The sequence below is a fragment of the Rhipicephalus microplus genome, chromosome 7 (genome assembly GCF_043290135.1).
Source record: "Rhipicephalus microplus isolate Deutch F79 chromosome 7, USDA_Rmic, whole genome shotgun sequence".
In the NCBI taxonomy this organism is placed as follows: Eukaryota; Metazoa; Arthropoda; class Arachnida; order Ixodida; family Ixodidae; genus Rhipicephalus; species Rhipicephalus microplus.
The window spans coordinates 69,441,290-69,456,889 of record NC_134706.1 but is presented as its reverse complement, the minus strand read 5'-3'; the positions used below and the strand labels follow the sequence as shown (position 1 = coordinate 69,456,889).

Sequence of the window (15,600 nt, the reverse complement as noted above, 5' to 3'; positions counted from 1 at the left end):
GATAGAGGTGTATGAGGAGTAAAGCTATCGTGGAGCGCTGGTGCGAACCAGTGGACCATCAATGACTAGATGATTGCCCCACGAAGCGAGTACTTATATTAGAGAAGAGTTATGCCAGAGAAAACTATATAGGTGCCATTTAGATCAAAGCACTCTTCACTGCCACGTCAATTGATACAGAGGAATTTAAGGGAGAGTTTCTTAGCAGAACGCAGAAGTTGTCTGATGACACCAAATCAACTTTAGAGCTATCTATGTCATCAACGGAAGTAGAAAGGTCTATAGATAAAATGAATCGTGGCAAATTTCCCGGGCTGGATGGCCTTTGTGCTTTGTTTTTTTAGGACTTTAAAGATGAATATTCCTAAGCACTCGCAGATGTCTTTAATCAGGTTTATAACTTGATGACCTACTTGGGTCCTTTAGGGAAGCACATACAGTTTACCTAGGACGGAACAGATCGAGACGTTAATATTAGTTTCTTCGTATAGCCCTGTATCACTATTGTAATTACAAAATTTTAATGAAAGTACTAGCATGGCGACTTCAGGGTGTAATCAAAGAATTGTTTGGGCCCCACCTACAATGCGGGGGTATAGGGCGCCCCATTGTAACCAATGTACACAAGATGTGCTGTGTGCTTGATTGTTGAGATGCTAATCAAGTAGATGTAGCCATTCTACAAATTGATCTCAAAAAAGCTTTTGATTGTGTTTCCCACAACCATCTGCTAGCCTTTCTTGACCATGTCAGCATTGATTCCATAATTCGAGGTGATGTATCTATGGCACACCAAAACTGCACGACCTATCTGGTATTCAACAAGACGTTAGGAGGTACAATTCACATAAAGTGTTCTGCCAGTCAGAGCTGCCCACTGAGTCCTCTACTGTTCAGTTTATATATAAACTTGTTATGCTTAGCAATAACTCAAAACAGCAGCTTTCGTGGCTTTAGGTTACAAGAATCGGAAGTAAAAATTCTGGCACAAATGACATGACCGTTGCTGTCCGCAGGTATCTTAAGAGGTTATTCTGAGTGTAAGGGTTCTTTCTGTTAGATTTTTCAATGAATATTTTTTCAGTAACTCGCGCAAAACTGCAATAATGTGTGTGATGTTTTACCTCAACCTCTGAACCTCGCATGTACACTTGAAGTCAAGGGCAAGATATGCTTAAACTAGCGAAAACTATGCAAGTGACTCCTGCCGCAAAGTCCTTTTTTCAGATTCATACGGGCACACTATGTAGCAGGACATTTGAACCTGACTGTGGTTTTTACTCACCTTGGGGGACAAATTGCCTTCTCTGTGAAAAAGCAGAAACTATAAACCTTGTTTTCTAACCTTGTTGGGAAGAAGTATACTTTTAGAATTAACTTAAAACGACGATAAAGAAGAAATCGCTTTTAAATTTCTATGACATAAGATTTCTGCCAATAGTTGACGAGGAGTAACTGTGTTTTGATTTGAATATGGTATGTAGCCTCCACTGTTAATGGCGGGCCCATATAGAAGGGGTTCATTGCGATCATGCTGCACGGTTCGCACGAATGTATTTCCATGAATGCATGGCAGAAAAGTCGGAACATTTAACTGCATAAAATGCAGGAGATTATACCTCAGTGGTTCTCTAGCGTAGAACCTTTGGCAGCACTTAAAAAATATTAGCTTGAGTTCGACAGTCACTGCTTGTTTCTTGTATACTTGTAGTTTGATATACGCTCTTATGAGCAGGCAATTAAAAAAAGTATGTTCTGTGGCGTAGTTATTAGCACTGTGGGCTAAGAAGGAAGTGGTTGCTAGTTCGATTCATCGCGACAGGTCCTTGTTTTCTCTTTTTTCTTTGCAATCTTTCAGCATGTGATCTCAACGTCACTTTCATTACGGAAGTATGTCAGGGGAGTGGTTGTTAACCCCGGGATTACACACTTTTTCGATAAAATCACTCTATACCAAGGTTCACCTAGACCTTAGTTACGTTATTACATCGTGCATATGACGTGGATAACGTTAACGCAACAAAACGAGAAATAATCCTCTTTTGCCGGGACTCCAACCTCAGGTTATCCTACTACTCAGGAGCGCACACAGTGCGGGCTTCTTTCCTAATTGATGACACCAATAATGCGCGCATATTGTGTACTTGAGTTTCATTTGACTAGCTTTAAGTCATGTTTAGATGGGATGAACAATGCTTTTTGGCCATGCCACGTGGACACCTGCAGCTGCTGTAACAGTTAAATCATAATCACGAGCGTTAGTCGTCACTATTGAGATATGACACTATGCGTTAACATTGGTATATCAACGTCCAGTGAAGGTATAGCTCCCATACAGCAATAAACATTGTACAAGGTGTCATGTATAACTATACAATAAGCACTGCTTTTGTGAAAATGAGTTTCACTTTCCTTTTATACCGATTTGTATGCCGAGGGTCTAACAATTTGTAAAATAAACTTGACAAGCTTCAAACGAAAATAGAATCTTGTGGTCTACATTCTACAGCTTTCGCGCAGCCCATTTTGTTGACATAGATGGTGACACCAATAATAGGAGGCGTTGGAGGTAGCTTTTTCTGGGGAAGGACCACTGCATAATTTGTTTTGCCTGATCCACGTAAGCAAAGTAGATCCTAGATAAATGAGTCATTTTGCAACACCGTTAACCGAAGTCTTTGGGACTGTGCAGCTGCAAGCATTTTTCGTTTTCATCTCTTCAGTTTTGAGCGGGCCAGGAACGTTCTGCGTGAACCGAACATTAAACCCGACGCTCTGCAAAGGTCAGCCGCCATTGCAACTTATAAAAGGCCCGATAAATGACTCAGGTAAGACATAACACCTTTGATTCTCATGCTTTTTTCTGAAGCAATAAAAAATTTGCCTTCTGATCGTCATGCATACTGTTCTAACTAGGTTGGTGAATGCTTTTCGCGTTTACTTTATGGGAGACATTTCGAGGCAAAAGCTCGAATGAACGCCCGCAATGTTTTCAAATTCTTTAAACATTGAGGTAGTGTACGCCATTCACACGTCTGAACTCTCCGAGTACTTACTTTTGAAATCAGAACAAATGCTTGCTTCGAGGGGCATCAAAGCTTGTATCTCAAAGGAATCGGTCCATATTTGGTCGTTGTTGGAGTCATGTAAGAAAATAGGAGTCATACGATATGACATGGGCAAACCGACAGGCAGACCAGAAACTGGGAATTCCTTGATAAGTGTTTAGCTGTGATGACGGGTTATGCGAGCAAGCTGGAAAAAAAACCACCTATAGTGTCTCGAGATTGAAGAGAGTTTCATCTACTCTCTAGCCCCGCCTGCAATTAGGTTTACATTCACCTTCTTTGGCACCTTGATACACTTCTTGAAACCATTAGCCTAACCTTGGGTTTTCGAAGAGCGACTTTGGTCACCTTCGCACTTGTGTTTGGGTGCGTTGATTCTTCACCTCAATGCACCCTTCCTCCCAAAAAAACGATCTTTGGAAAACATTGTGACGTGCGCCTGATGCCATGCCACATAAAATTCAAAAAAATGGATGCCACGAATTATTGTATACAGGTTCTTTTGATTGTATGCACTTCTTTAGCGAGATATCATGTTACTTTACTGTGCAGGCAAAGGCTCTTTTATTAGTTAAGTACTAAATAAATAGGTATTGTTTGCTTCTTGCCGTCTGCCTTTGTCATATTCTAAGATTTTGAATCATGGTTAAATTAGTTTCATCTTATTTAAAAAAGCCTAATCTTATATCGAGTCGTCCTTCTGTCCAAGATTGTTGCAATAGAGTTTAACCACGTGTCTCTATAAATCAAAACATGTGTGGGTCAAAAATTCGAGAATATTCCCCTATAGGTAAATGTCGGGCAAGCGATGCTTAGCGTGTGTTTGCCTTAGGTATTATTTTCTATTCCATTCGTTTTATTTCTCTTTGTCTTCTCTTGTGTTTCTAGAACACTGTTTTCGAGTGTAATCGCCAGCCGTTTTTTTTGTTGGGTCCAGCATTTATCCAACGAATATTGACCCATCGAGTAGACTTTTCTAAGAAATGAAAGGCAGCTGAGAAACGCCATTTTTCAAAATTGAATTTTGCTGAAATTTATGAATTTAATGGTGGCTGTGCGCATCGCCCGGCCAGTCACCTATAGCCCACCAACGCCAAACATTTAAATAAAGCGTCCACTGAAACGCTTATCATTACAGTTGTTCTTTTCATCTTTCGTGGAACTCATTTCTTTATTTTGGCAAGATAACGTATTCGTAATTTTTTGTGCCTAATTTTCGGAGACGCGTGGCAGAGTATGCAGGACACCAATCTTCAGGCAACAAAACCGCAAATTGAAATCCCGGCACTGAAAAGAACGTGTAATATGGTTTATTCTTTACTTACTTTTGATTTTGAATGATGCAGCTGGGTGACAGACTGTCTTTTGTCAATGACCTGCTAAGGCCACCATACGCCACGGTGATGTAGTGGTAAAGTACACGCCTGCTGACACGCAACCTGTGCAATGGAATCCCCGCCGTGGCGGCTGCATTTTTGATGAAGGCGAACATGCTATATGCCCATAGGCTCAGAATTGGGTGCACGGTAAAGAATCCGAGGTGATCAATGTTTTCGGAGTTGTGCACTACGGCATCTCTCATAATTATATAGGAGTTTCTGGACTATAAACCCAACATATCAATCAATAAATTAATCAGGCCACCGTAGAAGCTTTGATGTGAACATAAACACGTCAGCACTTTGCGTATACCAGCAACCACCAATGTCACAGATTCACCACATGTGCTCCCTGAGGGAAGAGCCTGACCTGCTTGTCCTCAAATTCATTGTTAAGGGCTTTATTTTTTAGCTTCACTGTCAAACACATGTTCTGATTGCTCCGGCACAGGATAAAATATATCTGTTAAGGAACACAACCAGTACAGACAGAGGGAAAGAAAAAGAAAGAAAAGTTGTAAAGACACAGAAATTTTTGGCCTAAAAAGTTCATCACAAGGCGAGTTTTGAACGAGTGCAGCCACAATTCGAAGATGGGCTTCCAAGCACTTGGCTATCCAGGCATTTCCACAGAGCGTTGCAAAAAATAGCGTAGCGAGAGGGTGCGAAAAGCAAGACAGGGCGAGGAGGACAATTGCGTAGATGAGAAAGAGCCTGACAGCAAGTATTGCGTAGAAAAATGAAGAGAGAACTGTAGATAACTCAATGAAAAAAGAAACGTGCTTGGTACCTTCATTTAGGAATAGACATTGCCACGTTCCATTGCTCAAGTTTTGTTATCACCCCAAAACACTTCACAATTCTCAGCGCTAACCACACCTGCAGTTTTCGAAAAGGTTCCGGACTTTAGTAGATCATTTTGATAAGATGACGCCCACTATGCGAACAGTACAGATTATTCTGGAACGTACGCCCCCGCCAGCGATAACGCTAGAACATTCGATGGGAAGAGTATAAATGCGACGCACTTTGCCGCTTGTCAGTAGTTGATGAACGGCCGACGCTGTGTTCACTTCTATCTGTGCAAGACTGCTACTAATCAAACTTTCTGTTTACCGGGCACAGGTTCGCCCAAATAAACAGCTAAATCCCAACATAACTTCTCCTGTCTTCGGCCACGTCACGACCCTGTGACATCTGGTGGAGGTGCTGCTTCGTTCGTGTACCGGACGCCCCCGTCAAGCCGTGAACCCAGCCCCCGTCGCGGAGAAGACACCGACGCCAACGAAGAGCAGCGAACGAGCCGCCGACAGCAAGGTCTCCCACCGGAGTACGGCCTCCTACAAGACAAGGCGCGGAAGACCAAGACCATGACCTCGACTGCAGCGACAATGACAACCGGAGCGTCCCAGCTCGCGATCGTCATTCATCAACCCAGGGAACCACCAACGTTCCATGGCTCCTCGTTCGAAGACCCGGAAACCTGGCTAGAAACATACGACCGTGTGGCCGCCCTTACCACTGGGACAACGAAGAAAAGCTCCGTCGTGTGTACTTCTACCTGGAAGACACCGCAAGGACCTGGCTAGAGAATCGGGAGTCCACGCTCCGAACGTGGGATGTCTTCTGCGGCGCATTTCTGCAAACGTTCGCGAGCGTCGCTCGCAAAGAGAGGGCCGCTGCTTTAATAGAGACCCGGGTTCAGCTACCAAACGAAAACGTCGCCATTTTCACAGAAGAAATGACCCGACTCTTCCGTCACGCTGACCCAGACATGCCTGAGGAGAAAAAAGTTCATTTCTTCATGCGAGGGGTCAAACAGGAGCTCTTCGCGGGACTTATGAGAAATCCACCGAACACAGTCCAAGAAGTTGTAGCCGAAGCGACCACTATCGAAAAAACCCTAGACATGCGCACCAGACAGTATAATCGTCGCCTGACCCCAGAGTGCACTGCTGCTCAAGCCAGTAACTCCGAAGACCTGCGTGAAACGATCCCAGCGATCATGCGGAAAGAGCTGCGCAAGCTGTTGCCTTCGGCTCAGCCTCAAGTGGATTCGATCGCCGACATTGTGCGAGAAGAAGTTCGGCAATCGCATCGAATTCCCCAAGAACCACTGCCCGAGCCAGAAGCTATGAGCTACGCCACTGCAGTGCGCCACAACGCTCCTCCCCGTCCACGCCAAAACGCCGCCCCGTGGCACTTCCGTCGCCAGACGCCACAGCCGTCACCACCCCCACCGACGTCCTACCGTTCCCCAGCGGGCCAGCGCAGTGCACCGAGGAAAACGGACGTTTGGCGTGCACCTGACAACCGACCGCTCTGCTACCACTGCGGCGAGGCCGGGCACACATACCGCCGTTACCAGTACCGACAGATGGGACTGCGTGGCTTCGCCGTCAATGCACCGCGTCCGCACCCAGGAGATCGGCCACGTGACATCGCCGACCACCTGGCAGAAACTCAATGGACACCACGAAGTCCTTCCCGTTCGCCGTCGCCCAGCCGCCGCATGTCACCGCACCTCCGGCAGTACTCTGGCCCAACGCGGGGCCGGTCTCCTAGCCCGTATCCGGGAAATTTAGGGCAGCAACCGATGGAGGTGCGGTTGCTGTGCGATGAACTACCGAAGATCCTCCGATGACGACGACGTCGTGACGGAGCTTTCTGAACACAACGCCAACCAGGCAATTCCCTGACGGCGAAAGCTTACTTACCAAAGGGGGCCTGACGACGCAACATGGAAGCAGTGGAATAAACCGACGCAGCCGTGACCCGACGCCACGCCCTAACTGTAATGCGAGACGCCGAACTAGCGACCTTGACGTTCTTCTCGACGGCCACAGTGTGACCGCTCTCGTCGATGCTGGAGCCGACTACTTCGTCATCAGTGGTCGTTCGCCGCGAAGTTAAAGAAAGTTGGAGCAGCTTGGGAAGGCCCTAAAATCCGCACAGCCGGAGGTCATCTCGCAACGCCTGCAGGAATCTGCACAGCGACAGTCACCATTAACGGCCATATTTATCCTACAGACTTCGTAATCCTATAGCGTTGCTCGAGAGATGCCATCCTTGGTATGGACTTCTTGTGCCTCCATGGTGCTGTCATCAACCTAAAAACAAAGTCGATAACGTTATTCACAGAAGAAGCACTACCACCGCGCACGCCGTCCGGAAACCATGCCTTAAATGTGCTGGAAGAACATGTCACCATTCCACCTCGCTCAAGCGTCATTATTTCAGTCGGCGCTCCTAAATCACCTGACTTGGAAGGCGTCGTTGAAGGCAGTCAGCATCTGTTGGACACCCGAAATATTTGCGTAGCAAGAGGAATTGCAGAGCTTCGGGGCAGCAAAGCAACGGTTATGCTCACGATTTTCAGCAATGAGTACAAACGTGTGAACAAAGGAACAACGGTCGCATACATCAAAGAAATGGTCGATGCCACCAGTGCTGTGCCCTCGCCAATTCTGCAGAACCTGCTCATAAAAACCAAGCCCCTCCCATAGCTTTCGATGTCAATCCCAGATTTCTGAACCATAAGCAAGAACAGCTTAATGCCCTGCTCCTGCAATACAAAGATTGCTTTTCGTCGTCATCCAAATTCGGCAGACCCCAATCACGAAACATCGCATCATAACTGAAGAAAATGCCAGACCACTCCGTCAGAGTCCGTACACGGTTTCGACGCGAGAACTTTAGGCAATAAGAGACAAGTTGATGAAATGCTGCGAGATGACATTATCCAGCCGTCCAAGAGTCCATGGGCATCCCCCATGGTGTTAATGAAGAAAAAGGATGGGACCCTACCTTTCTGCGTTGATTATCGCTGCCTGAACAAATCACAAGAAAGGACGTGTGTCCTCTCCCACGAATAGACGACGCAGCTGATCGGCTCCATAACGCCAAGTACTTTTCGTCAATGGACCTCAAGACTGGCAACTGGCAAATCGAAGTCGAGAAAAGAGACCGAGAGAAGACGGCGTTTATAGCACCGGACGGCCTCTTCGAGTTTAAGGTGATGCTCTTCGGTCTTTGCTCAGCGCCGGCAATTTTTCAACACGTCATGCATACAGTACTGGCAGGATTGAAGTGGCAGACTTGCCTTGTGTACTTGGACGACGTCGTCGTGTTTTCCTCGAGTTTCGACGAACATCTTCGGCGCCTTGAAGCTGTACTTCAAGCCATCAAGACGTCCGGACTCACACTAAAGCCAGAAAAGTGCGGATTTGCGTAGGAGGCACTCTTCTTTCTGGGGCACGTTGTTAGCAAGTCAGGAGTTCTTCCCGATCCACGGAAAACAGCCGCCATCGCCGACTTTCCGCCGCCCACTGACAAGACCGCGGTGCGTCGATTTCTGGGCCTGTGCGCCGGTTATAGGCGGTTCGTGAAAACCTTCGCCCGCATCGCCGATCCTCTCACTAGCCTTACCAGGGCCGACGTGGAATTCAATTGGGAAATGCCGCAGGAACACGCTTTCCAGGAACCTAAACATCGCCTCCAGACGCCTCCGTCACTTGCTAACTTTAACGAATTCGCCGAGACAGAAATACACACTGACTCAAGCAGCGTATGTCTTGGGGCCGTTCTTGTGCAGAGGGTTGCCGGACCTGAAAGGGTTATTAGTTACGCCAGCCGATCGCTATGCAAAGCAGAAGCAAATTATTCCACAACAGAAAAGGAGTGCCTCGCCATCATCTGGGCTACGTCGAAATTTGGCCCCTACCTCTACGGCACGCCTTTCAAAGTTGTAAGCGACCACCACGCCTTGTGTTGGCAAGCCACCTTGAAGGACCCTGCAGGTCGCCTCGCACGATGGAGCCTGAGACTTCAAGAATATGACATTACTGTCATTTACAAGTCCGGCAAGAAACACTCCGACGCCAACTGTCTCTCTCGTGCGCCTGTCGACCAACCGCTACCCGACGACCCGGATGACGACTTCTTCTTGGGAACAATAACTACCGACGACTTCGCTGAACGACAGCGGGCCGACCCGGAACTTAAGGCCCTAATAGAATACCTCAAACTCAGGACCACCGAAGTCCCGAAGGTATTCAAGCGCGCACTTGCGTCATTCTTCCTGCCAAACGGTCTTATACAAAAGAAAAACTTTTCACCGCTTCGAGCCAAGTAACTCCTTATGGAGCTTTGAGCTCTGCGACAAGAACTCCTGCAGACCCTGCAGGACGATCCGATGGCAGGGCACCTCGGTGTTTCTCGCAGGCTCGCGAAGATACAAGAAAGCTACTACTGGCAACGTCTTACCAGTGAAGTCACTCGTTATGTGAGGACGGGCCGGGACTGTCGGCGATGTAAGGCCACGCCGACAAGGCCAGCGGGACTTCTGCAGCCAATAGATCCACCTTGCCGACGTTTCCAGCAGATTGGTATGGACCTACTGGGGCTGTTCCCGACGTCTGCTTTCAGAAACAAGTGGATCGTGGTAGCTACCGACTACCTCACCCGCTACGCCGAGACAAAAGCCCTTCCTAAAGGCAGTGCATCTGAGGTAGCTAAGTTCTTCGTCGAAAATATCGTTTTACGTCACGGCGCCCCGGAGGTCCTTATCATCGACAGAGGAATGGCATTTACTGCCGACTTAACTCAAGCGATCTTGGCATACAGCCAGACAAACCACCGCCGGACGACAGCGTAACACCCACAGACCAACGGCCTCACCGAGCGGCTTAACAAGACGATCGCCGACATGCTGGCAATGTACGTCGATGTCGAACACAAGACGTGTGACGCCATTCTCCCGTACGTGACCTTCGCATACAACATGGCGGTGTAGAAGACGACGCAGATATCTGCATACAAATTGGTCTACGGAAGGAGCCCGGCAATGACGCTCGATGTCATGTTACCCAACGTCACCGACGAAGAAAACCTCGATGTGAGTGAGTACCTTCAACGCGCCGAAGAAGCCCGACAACTCGCGCGTCTCCGTATCAAGAATCAACAGACGACCGACAGCCCCCGTTACAATCTTCGACGACGCTTCGTTGAATACCAGCCCGATGAACGTGCTTGGGTGTTGAAGCCAATACGCCGACGTGGACTAAGTGAAAAGCTTCTACGATGGTACTTTGGACCGTACAGGGTGGTTCGACGTCTCGGCCCAATTGATTACGAGGTTTTCCCCGACGGCATCAAGAACTCTCAACGACGCAGATTGCGACCTGAAGTCGTCCATGTCTTGCGCCTCAAGCCATTTCATGTCGCGCGCCTCAAACACTGCTTCAAACTGAAAGGGTGTTTTTTTATTATTTTTGTATCATAATTTATTCTTCGTATTTTCTTGCATTATTGTTGTACCTTCATCTTTAGTTAAAGCATCGGGACGATGCCTTTTTCAGAGATGCGGAACGCCACGTTCCATTTCTCAGGTTTTGTTATCGCCCCAAAACAATACACAATTGTCAGCGCAAACCGCGCCTGCAGTTTTCGAGAAGCTTCCGGACTTCAGTAGATCATTTTGATAAGATGACACCCACTATGCTAACTGTACAGATTATTCTGGAACGTACGCCACCGCCAGATATAACGCTAGAACATTCGATGGCAAGAGTATAAATGCGACGCACTTTGCCGCTTGTCAGTAATTGATCGACGGCCGACGCTCCGTTCACTGCTATCTGTGCAAGACTGCTACTGTAATCGAACTTTCCGTTTACCGGGCACAGGTTCGCCCAAATAAACAATTAAATGCCAACATGAAGTCTCCTGTCTTCGGCCACGTCATGACCCTGTGACAATATAAAGTAGAAGTGAAAATTGTCCTTGCAGAAGCAGTTAAACTTTCATTTTACATCATTTCGCCACAAGAGCGGAGGAATAATTGCTGCAGTAACAAATTGCAGTGTCACGCGAAAAGCGACTGCAGCTCGAACTCGCAGTGCACACTTCAAGCAGAAAGCACGCACGAAAGGAGCACATACACGGGACGAGCTCGGACAAAGAGCTCTGACAGCTTAACACTAAAAGCATGCTGCTCGGACGGAAAGAAAGGCGTACGAAACGAACAAAAATATACACCTGGATGAGCACGAACACTGGTCACAATTCTCACTTCGTGTGTGGGCTGCGTGCTCCTTTAGTAAACACGGCCGTGGTGACGAGCGAAGTGACGTTCATGCTGGCTACAACACTGCAATTTCAAAGCATGCTTGCGGTGAAAGCACAAAAAGTACATAGCACCTGAATCCCGAAATAACTATTCGCACGAGGAAGCCACCATGCAAGATATCATCTATACGCACTTTGACCACGTCATGTGGAGGGACGCGGACACATTCACATGCAGGGTGGCACGGCACAACGACATTAGGAGCGCGCGCCCACAACGAGCACTCGTCGTGCCAGCTCGCCAACAATGACGAAAACTTGCTGAAGTGTCGAGCTCGAAAGACAGCTAGCAGTACCTGGTGTATATATCCGAGTAGGGTCACTCGGTGGCTTAGTGGTTAGTGTCACGCGCTGTGAAGCGCGAGGTCGTTAATTTGACTCCCTGCTGCGGAACTTTTTGTTCATGTTTTATATATATTAGTAACTATTTCGCAACGTCATATCCGTGACGGAAATACGTCACAAATTTGTGGTGAATCCCGGCATAGAGTTTTTTGTATATAAACCAGAGTGAACTCTGGCGCCAGTGTCGAAGGGAGCTGCAACGCATGGCGCTTCAGCGAGCATGAGGTTTCTGGGTAGTACGTGGATTTGCCCTATCTTCTTACTTAAGGTTGCGCTTTGCTTTGCATGCATTCAAGCTGTTATGTCGCAAAACAACAATCAGGAATACATTATCAGTTACGCTTCGCTACCCTAATTTTTAAGCTCAGCAATTTCCACCCAGTAACGAAGTTCACGACGCTTTTTCTTTTATCTCACTCAAAAATAAACGCATCCATAACAAAGCCACAAGTGCAATGGAAGGCGCAATAACGAAGCCTAGGCAAATCTATATACTACTCATCATTCCCATGGTCAGCGAATGCTCGAAGTGCCAGAGCCGCGTCTATTCAGGAATTTCTATGGACCAAAGCACAAAGCACGTTCGTGTTAAAAAGGAGAAAAAGACTGGGAATCTAACGAACAGGAACAAAATCACCGAGGACTGAAACACTGCTTGCCACCAATTCTAAACGCAAGTTTGTCTTTGGGCAAGGCCAACTATGCGAAGTTACGGCTTTCCTCAAAGGTATTAACTAAAAAAATCAATAATTGAAGGATCTACATGTCACAGATAAGGCGCTCAATAATAATTGAAGGACCTGTTAACAAACCTCAGGTTTTCGAAGCACCCCCTATGTAAATGTTTGTCTTTCTGTGCATAACAAGATGTCCCGTAAACATCTGTAAGGCATTCTTTAGGCTTTTTGCCGCCTAATAGTTATTGTCGTATTCCAACAAGGGATATTGGCCAGACTATGCCCAATAGAGTTTGAAATACAAAGGCAGTTGAAAAATTGGCAGTTCCCACGCACAGTGGGAATCCATTATATGCGAGGCACAAATGAGAAATGTGGATATGTCACTTTAAAATCAGCACAACGTTACGATGTGGAGGTAAACAATGCCGTACATGACTTCTGTGTCATGATATTCATGTTTGGATGTGTCGTTTACCTTCTTCATATATTTACTTCACGTGACACCAAATTCACTATATATGGAGCTAGCAGAACGGCTGCGAGCATGCTATGAGTGTGGTGTGCTGTCATGTTTTACATGACACGCATGTCAAGATTATCATGTTTGCACCAGTCCTACATTTTGTCATCTATTGACGTCACGTAACACCAAATTTGGTATATGTGTAGCTAGCAAAACCGCCGCGAGTGCATCATGAACGGCCCGATATACTCCAACGTAGCGCAGACGGGCGCGCACGCTGGATACAGTGACGCTACGTTAGCAAAACGCGAGCACTCTATAGTCCGACGCCCAGTGCGACCAGCGTCCGTCGGCGCAGCCCGATGGCTACCGGTGCGACATGCGACATGCTGCATTTCGCGCCATTGCTTTACCCAGACAACTCTGTGTCTCCCTCTTTTTGTGACGGAGGGACGCCAGACGAGCTGAAACGCGCATGCGTCGTAGCGACGCAGTGCTACGCGCGCCTGCCAGTATATGGCAGTACCGACGCCTGGCGTGCCAACGCCGGCATGACGCGTCGAAAAGAACGCCGGTGAGAAGTCGCGCCACGTCACGTATAAATGTATGAGCGCCTTATCTGTGGCATGTAGTCATGTTCTCACATAATACGCATCTCAAGGCTATCATGTTTGCACCAGTCACATTTCTTCCTCATCCATTGGCGTCACGAAATACGAAATTCGGCATATGTGAAGCTAGCGTAACGGCGCGAACGGATCATCAGTGTGGCATGATGATGCGCTCGCGCCGTTACGCTAGCATTAAACCCCACATATCTATCAACTCAACATGTGTATCACGTGAAAACGGGGTTGAAAAGAAACTCTCCAACCACGAGAACCCTTCTAACATACACGTTACACGAAGCAAAGAAATGTCAGCTAACAAAATAACCTTTCCCGGGCCTTCCAAATTAACCCGGAAACCCAGGCTTAGAAGTGAGGACCTTGAAGACTAGGCCACAGGCCTCATACATGCTATCATAAATATCACAAATACTGCAAACTAGGCAGAGGTTTGCAGGGAATTCACAATACCTAGAGGTTATCAACATGCAGTCGTTGCTTAAATGTACTTTACTGTGGCCAAAAAGTACGCCTTCAGATAATCAGTATCTGATTGATATGCGAGGATTCACGTACCAGAACCACCATATGATTATGACAGACGCCATTGTAAAGGGCTCCAGAAAATTTTACCACGTGGGGTTCTTTAACGTGCGCCAAAATATGAGCACACAGGTCTACAGCATTTTCGCCCCCCATAAAATCTTGCTATTGTGGGATTCACGCGGGTGGCGCAGTTGGTGCGACACATGCTGCGCACCAGCGTTGTGCGCAGCCCAGACACGCGCTTCAGAAAGGTCCTGCCAACACGGTGGCCAGGCGTTTAGTGATGGTCCGACGTGCGCACGCGTGGTCTGCCCCCGCCTGGGCATAGGTAAATACATTGTATGTTGACTCACGAGTTCCGCTGTTTTGTATAGTTCTATTTAAAATATTCTTGCAGTTTTTCTACTGCCTAGAGAGGTCCTTGAGACAAACGGCCCACATCCCTACACATTATTTACGAATTCACGAGAGTTGTTTCGCTAATTATGAGAAGTAGGACATTTCAAGTGATCTAAATACTGCTTTTTTGTTCTCTTCCAGATGAATCCTTTTATAAACCGCCAACCCCTAAATATCCGGTAAGCAACGTTTAAATGTTGTTGTACTATTATAAAACCTCAATCGTGTTTCACATCAATTAGAAACTTTAGTAAATTTATAAACACACAACAAGCGTACGTGAAAAGTCATAGTACCTACTTGTTGTAAAGGTAGAAGTTCAACAGGGCAGCTCCACGAGCGGCTTTGGTTTCGAAAATTAGAAGAAAGGGAGAACATGCTTCCTCAAATAAAGAAGGATGGTGGCTTTTTGGCGCGGGAATGCGGGAAACTACAAGACACACAACACACTGCAAAAACGCAGGAGAGACCGTAGAGGAGGCGCAATCACCGCCGGTCACAATCGCGCCGACCGCGAGCAGCGGCGCCAGAGACCACAGCGTATGCGAACAGCACCGAGCGAAAGCCTGGTGTAATTTACTACGTATGCGTTGATGTCCTGAATGCGATAGTAATTTGAAAGGTGCTTCACGAGAACATATGGATGCATGAACAAATTTTGACTGTCGTTTTCTGCTAATATCTTTCACAAGGGGTCAGAAGGATAACCGAAGAGAGTCGTAGCGCCATGACCGTTTTTTGTCGTTTATAGGGTGCATGAGAGGAGTCAATCTTAGAGTTGCGGGAGAAGTGACTGGACGGCGTCCCTCGACGATCTGTTAAATATTACAGAACATGGAAACCTAGGGCGTCGCCTACATGTTGATGCCACCGCCACTGTATCTCACTTCAAACAAAAATATCACATAATTAAAGAAAATGATTATCTCACATAGATCATCTTGGTTACTTAGTGTACGCTACCTGTAGTATCTCCGCATCACA

General features: G+C 47.0%; 1 protein-coding gene across 5 annotated transcripts in view; it reads left to right on the top strand.

Annotated features, from left to right (window-relative positions):
• Positions 1-15,600, top strand: part of LOC119179712 (japanin-like-RA2) — a 354,550-nt gene that overhangs the window by 102,364 nt on the left and 236,586 nt on the right. For all 5 annotated transcript variants that reach the window (XM_075869258.1, XM_075869257.1, XM_075869254.1 and 2 more), the window contains 2 exons: positions 2,724-2,828; positions 14,758-14,795. In XM_075869258.1, coding sequence (XP_075725373.1) covers positions 2,724-2,828; positions 14,758-14,795 — 143 coding nt within the window. The remainder of the gene's footprint in view (positions 1-2,723; positions 2,829-14,757; positions 14,796-15,600) is intronic.